Source organism: Bison bison, unplaced genomic scaffold, assembly GCF_000754665.1.
Source record: "Bison bison bison isolate TAMUID 2011002044 unplaced genomic scaffold, Bison_UMD1.0 scf7180017863790, whole genome shotgun sequence".
In the NCBI taxonomy this organism is placed as follows: domain Eukaryota; kingdom Metazoa; phylum Chordata; class Mammalia; order Artiodactyla; family Bovidae; genus Bison; species Bison bison.
In genome coordinates, this window is record NW_011494362.1 from 651,391 (window position 1) to 658,576 (window position 7,186).

A 7,186-nucleotide genomic window follows, 5' to 3' on the forward strand; every position below is an offset into this window, starting at 1 on the left:
CTGGTGTCCAGAGGCACAGGCTCACTCACCTGAGGGCAACTTGTTCTATGTAACCTGGGAAGTTCTTAGTAGGTAGTGAAGATGGATCTTCTAGTTAGACAGAGGTATGGCTTGACAAGGGAAGTCAATTTTAAACTATAAAATTTCCCCTGCAGTATCAGGGAAACCTGAGGTGATAAAATTTACATTTATGTTAAAGCATCCCAAATATTAAGCAGTGTTTCCAGCTGTAACCTACCAATGACAGGAATCTTTCGAGATGTCTGATGATTATAAATTAGCAAATTTCCTTTAACAGTTCCAACGGCCAGGAAACTTCCAAATTTTGACCAAAGAAGAAAAGACAATTGATCCCTGTAACATTAAGATGTAAATTACTAAACAATTTACAACCTAACCTCCTAAGCAGTCCTTTTAAAAAGTGCTTCGTGAATTTCATGAATAACTGTAATATCTAGTTAGAAGCTGAAGTATAAAATTACAATTTTAATGATTTAGGACAAAGAGTAAGTGCTAAAGGCATTTTGAGACACTATAAAGTGATCTTAAGTCAGTGAGACCTAAAATACAAATGTATAATGAATAAAAGGCTTCAATTCAGTCATGATGGAATCTCACATTTCAGGAGATGACTAATGATAAGACAGTTATTAATCTGTCTACTAATGATTGTTGTAACTCTAATTGTGGTAAAAATCTTAATGGATAACATCTTAAGCTTTTAAAAAGTCTAAAACTGTGATACAGTAAACTGAAAAAATTATTGGGAATTCATGATTTGAAAAAGGATTTTCCAGCTCTGTCACTATTAAGGGCATCTCAGAAGGAGGTTTGGGCTTCCCTGGTGGCTCAGATGGTAAAGAATCCACCTGCAATGTGAGAGACCCGGGTTGGAAGATCCCCTGGAGGAGGGAATGGCAACCCAATCCAGTATCCTTGCCTGGAGAACTGCATGAACAGGGGAGCCTGACGGGCTACAGCCCATGGGGTCACAACTGAGCAATTAACACTTTCACTTTCTTGAATGGAAGCACAGAGTGTGTAAAATCCTTCTGAAAAGTGAGGTATGGAAGTGTAAAAGGACAGAGCAAGAAGTGGAGGTTCTCAGATCTAGTAGACCTGATGTTGGTCAGCCACCATTGCCTGTGGGTGCATTTCTTGTGCCTCACTTTGGAGGGTCGAGGGAACCTGCACTAGGGAGATGTTTTGACCTGCTCTGTTATTCCTTGGTAAGTATGTTGGAAAAGTAAAGCCTAATCTTATGGTAGATGTGTGATCTCTTCCTGCACTTATAGGCCACATGATGCTATGAGGCAGATATTATTACTAGACTCATTTTACATATATGAAGAAACTGAAGCTTAAGCAGAGGTTAAGCAACTTGTTCAAGGTCAAAATTGCATTTCAGCTGTAAATACTGACAAGTTTTTCTTTTCCATATGGCAAACAGCTTCTATTTTAGCAGAGATCTGTAACTTATTTGGTCTGCCCAGGATTTCTTCCACTTGTGAACTGCCCCACTCTTACCCCAATCTTCATGGGTAGGATTATCAACCCTATGGCCCTGCCTACCCTATTCAAAGACCTTTTAAAGAACTGAGAGGATACTGGCGATGTAATAGTGGCATGCCCTTTTCTTTGGCATAACTTGCTGTGAATAATGGTAGAAGCTGATGTCAGTAGCCATCAAAAGAGTCTAAATATATACAGGGTGGATAAATGACTTGGACCTATTGTATAGCACAGGGGACAATATTCAATATCCTGTGATAAACCACAATGAAAAAGAATATGAAAAAGAAAGTACATATATGTATAACTGAATCACTTTGCTGCACAGCAGAAATTAACACAACATTATAAATCAACTATACTTCAACAGAATTAAAAGAGGGAGAGAGTCTGACTTAGAGGTCAATACAGAGAAAGAAAGAGCTGTGAGATGTCTAGATTGCATTATTACAACCCCTAGATCCAGTCATGCCTGTAGTCATCCTATTTCCAGATTTTCCTATAAATGTTTTCTCTCTTCTTTGGACTTTTTAGTCTATTTCACTGAAAGCAACTTTTTAAGAAGCTCTTTATATTTTAGAATGATACTGTATTCTAATTAATTGGGCAAAATTAATAGGATTATATATAACAATTTTAAAAGAAATGAATTTTTCCCTTTTATAAGAAAATAACACATCAGGGCATATTTATAATGAATGTAGTAAGAAATTTTAGCATCAAAGCTGCAAATAGTATTTCTAAGTGAAGATTTAAAAAATAAAAAAAGTTATCCTTACCTCAAGCCACTGTCTAACTGACTGGTTTTGTTCGTGTTGGCATCCCACAGATAAATGCAACTGGATTTCTCAGCAATCACTGCTAGAATATCTCCATCCTTGTCCCAATCCATAGTAACACAGTTACTTTTTTTAAAAAGAGAACAAAATAATCACTATACATTAAAGTAGGGGAAAGAAATTTAAACAATCAACTATTTGTGATTTTTGTCTATAGCAAGTCCATTCAATCTATTTTTAAAGTCATAAACTTTCTAAAGTAAGAAACAGAACTCCAAATTTACTGCCTGGATAACACTAACACCAATTTTGTTGTTGTTGAGGGGATGGAAACATTTTGAATTCTATTTTAAATATCATTTTCACATACTATATTGAATACAATTATATCTAATAGGTTAGCAGATTTTCTTGACACCTGTAAAGAGCTGGGCTCTTGTGGTAAAATACTCATCAAGCACCTCTAGAAAGGAATCACGTCTGGAATCAAGAGGAAATTTGTGTGATCAACTTTTGAAAGGTGGTTTCAGATGCACAGAGGGAAAAAGAAGGTACTGATAAGAGGTGAAATATCTAGACAAGCTGTGTATTAAACAGAGCAAGGCTGGCTAGATGTAGGATTGCAAACAGTAAGAAATACTGAATTCTGAAATACATAGTAAGAAAAGTCATTTTCATTTCATATCTTAATATTGAATAGAATAAGAAGAGTGATTTAAGGTAACAAAATAGTTATAAATAGGAAATGCTCTATTTAATATGTTTCTTACTGTTTAAAATTACTCCAAATGTTTATTATAATTTAAGAACTTCCCTGAAGATTAACCTTTTCTTCCTCTTCTGATTCTGTTTCTCATTTGGAGACTGTTTTGGGGCACCTGCCCAGTGGTCCCCAACCTTTTTGGCCTTTTGTGGAAGACAATTTTTCCGTGGACCCGGGGTTGGGGAGATGGGTTCTGGATGATTCCAGTGCCTTACATTTATTGTGCACTTTATTCCTATTATTATTACATCAGCTCCAGCTCAGATCCCAGACTTTGCGGGCCCCTGAACCAACACTCAGCTTTCCATTTAAGACATCTGGGAATCACTTCAGTTATTTTATTCTTCAAACTACTAAAATATGTTTGGGGATCTTAATTTTCTATAGTATTTCCACAGATTTTGAGAGGTATGGAAGAGGGAGGCTTTCAAATTCTTAATAAAATCATTAAAGACAACATATAATAGCATTTTGTTTATCTGATGATGTTTTGTCAGTCTAATTCAGCTATGTTGAATACAGCAGAAGAACTCAGAAGCAAAAAAATAAGGACATTGCATAACCAAAAGCAATGTTACAGAGATTATGCAATAAAGCTCCTACAACTTAATCAGAGAAGTTTTTTACTAAGTGCCTTTTCACTTTATTCTAAACATAATTATAACTAGCTTGCCCTCTGTTCCCCAGAATATAGAAACCAGAAGCAACAATTAAGAGAGCAATAGGAAATGCTAAAATGGAGGCATTAGGTGAGTGTGAGATAAGTAGAGCCACTAAATTTGCAAAGATGGTGGCTGATAAACTACACAAGGCTGACGTGAATTTAAAAAGCCTGGCAGCTTAAGACCACTTAGGTCTTATGCAAACATCATAATAACCACTAAGACTATGGGTAAAATAACTAATACAGGGAATGATCACACTGAATTATTAAAAATGCTTACGTTATGCTTACTGTAATCTAGAATGACTTTCTTAAAAAGGATAAAAAAAGTGTGGAAAGTAACTATTTTCCAATTTATATTAGAGAGGAAATACTACATCAATAAGGGCTTATCTGCAAATATATACATTAAGGCTTGTTTATAATTAAATAAGAATTCTTTCACATAGACTCATTTACAATTCTGCCTTAAAGCTTATCTGTCAATGAATGTATTAAACTCTTAATTCATATGCTATATACCTATTTCATTAACTGCTTATGGTATACAAAACTAAATCTCTTTGCAAATGGAGAAAGCAAAAGAAGAGATACAGGTTAGACATAAATTACAAAATTCTACTTGATTATAAGTTTTAAGACAGTGTTTTTTTATCTTTTAGGCCACAAAGTTTGAAAAAATTTTGATCTACCTCTGTACTTACCCAGATAAGTTGATTTCACTTCTTTTTTGACCATGGCGATCAAAGATTTTCACAATATGATCAGCTCTAAAAGCAATTAGAACAAAAAGATATGATTTAAATTTTACTTCTTATGTATCTAAAGAGTTTTCTTATACATTCAAGTGATTTCTATATTTTCTCATGATAGTTTCATAATTTGTATGTAAAAAGTTATCACTAGGGAAAAGGTTCTATGAATTGTGATATTAATATATTACTTTTCTCACCATGCAACCATCATTAAAGAATTTCTACTGAACAGATGGTATGGTTTGGTGGGCATACAACGACGTGGAGTCAGAGTGATTTACTAACAATCACTGTTATCTTACCCTGTTACAGCAAGATAGTTTCCTGATGTTTTCTGCCAGGTAAACTGTATTGGTGTGCCAAGCCAAGTCTTTTCTAGTAGTGAGAAAACACGCTAAAAAAGCACAACACAATTTTTATATTTTAAAACATACAATTAACAGTTGGTCAGAAAAGATGTCAAAACATAATAATGAAAACAGTAGGATTCAGGATGGTGAAGGCTTATGCTAGAGCTTACCCAAAAGAAGTCAACAATGTAACAAATAAAATGACCAATTAACCAACCAACCAAATAACCATAATCTGGCTGGTCAAGTACAGACCTCAACATACACAGGAGCATTTACTATAAAACTTTTTTGCTTTTGAATGTTTCTAAATGTTAATTTTATATAAATTTATGATTTAGTGTTTTATAACTATTAAAAATTAAAAAAAATTAAACTTGAATTTGTGAAAGTCACTCAGCCATGTCCGACTCTTTGCAACTCCACAGGCTACAGTCCATGGGAATTCTCCAGGCCAGAATACTGGAGCGGGTAACCTATCCCTTCTCCAGTGGATCTTCCCCACCCAGGGATTGAACCCAGGTCTCCTGCATTGCAGGTGGATTCTTTACCAACTGAGCTATCAGGGAATTTAGCTAATTATTAATAGCATGGATTTGGGGAGATTAAATTTAATAAAGTTGTTATTAAAAAACCTTAACCATAAAAAAAAACCCCTTAATCATGACAGAAATACAAAATATCTATACCTCCTTCAAAATTATTTTTTCTCCTTTCTCCATTAGATACACTTTATCATTAAGTGTTTAATTTGGCTATTGGGTGGATACTTTTTCAACTGAAAAATCATTCTTTTCACTTTGACAACAAAGAACTGTGTATACAATATGGAGGGCTTCCCAGGTGGCTCAGTGGTAAAGAATCTGCCTGCAATGCAGGAAACCCAGGTTCGATCCCTGGGTTGGAAAGATTCCCTGGAGGAAATGGCAGCCCTCTCAGGTATTCTTGCCTGGAGAAACCCATGGACAGAGGAGCTGGGAGAGGGCTACAGTCCTTTAAGTTCCAAAGGGTCAAATACCACTGAGCACATCTGATATAGAAGCCACAAACCACATGTGTACTTGGAATTTTATTGAGGACTTGATATATGGGTAGTCCAAATTTAGATGTGCTATAAACCACACATGACTATATGATTTCAAAGACAATACAGCTATATATGACAAAACCCACAGCAAACATTATCCTCAGTGGTGAAAAACTGAAAGCATTTCCCCTAAAGTCAGGAACAAGACAAGGGTACCCACTTTCACCACTACTATTCAACATAGTTTTGGAAGTTTTGGCCACAGCAGTCAGAGCAGAAGAAATAAATAAAGGGAATCCAAATTGGAAAAGAAGTAAAACTCTCACTGTTTGCAGATGACATGAACCTCTACATAGAAAACCCTAAAGACTCCACCAGAAAATTACTAATCAATGAATATAGTAAAGTTGCAGGATATAAAATCAACACATAGAAATCCCTTGCTATACACTAATAATGAGAAAATAGAGAAATTAAGGAAAAATTCCATTCACCATTGCAATGAAAAGAATAAAATACTACCTATATATAGAAAACTATAAAATACTGGTGAAAGAAATCAAAGAGGACACTAATAGATGGAGAAATACACTGTGTTCATGGATAGGAAGAATCAATATAGTGAAAATGAGTATACTACCCAAAGCAATCTATAGATTCAATGCAATCCCTATCAAGCTGCTGCTGCTAAGTTGCTTCAGTCATGACCAACTCTGTGCGACCCCATAGACGGAAGCACCAGGCTCCCCCGTCCCCGGGATTCTCCAGGCAAGAACACTGAAGTGGGTTGCCATTTCCTTCCCCAATGCAGGAAAGTGAAAAGTGAAAGTGAAGTCGCTCAGTCGTGCCTGACTCACAGTGACCCCATGGGCCGCAGCCCACCAGGCTTCTCCATCCATGAGATTTTCCAGGCAAGAGTACTGAAGTGGGTTGCCACTGCCTTCTCCACCCTATCAAGCTACCAATGGTATTTTTCACAGAGCTAGAACAAATAATTTCACAATGTGTATGGAAATACAAAAAACGTTGAATAGCCAAAGCAATCTTGAGAAAGAAGAATGGAACTGGAGGACTCAACCTGCCTGACTTCAGGCTCTACTACAAAGCCACAGTCATCAAGACAGTATGGTACTGGCACAAACACAGAAATATAGATCAATGGAACAAAATAGAAAGCCCAGAGATAAATCCATGCACCTATGGACACCTTATCTTTGACAAAGGAGGCAAGCATATACTATGAAGAAAAGACAATCTCTTTAACAAGTGGTGCTGGGAAAACTGGTCAACCACTTGTAAAAGAATGAAACTAGAACACTTTCTAACACCATACACA

General features: G+C 35.9%; 1 protein-coding gene across 2 annotated transcripts in view; it reads right to left on the reverse strand.

The window, feature by feature from the left end:
* Positions 1–7,186, reverse strand: part of WDR19 (WD repeat domain 19) — a 78,046-nt gene that overhangs the window by 67,427 nt on the left and 3,433 nt on the right. Inside the window, exons 2-5 of one of the 2 annotated variants that reach the window (XM_010833576.1) lie at positions 4,776–4,867; positions 4,423–4,488; positions 2,292–2,417; positions 239–354 (exon numbers count right to left, since the gene is read on the reverse strand). In XM_010833576.1, the coding sequence (XP_010831878.1) occupies positions 239–354; positions 2,292–2,417; positions 4,423–4,488; positions 4,776–4,867 (400 nt within the window). The remainder of the gene's footprint in view (positions 1–238; positions 355–2,291; positions 2,418–4,422; positions 4,489–4,775; positions 4,868–7,186) is intronic. The other variant, XM_010833577.1, reaches the window with a different exon arrangement.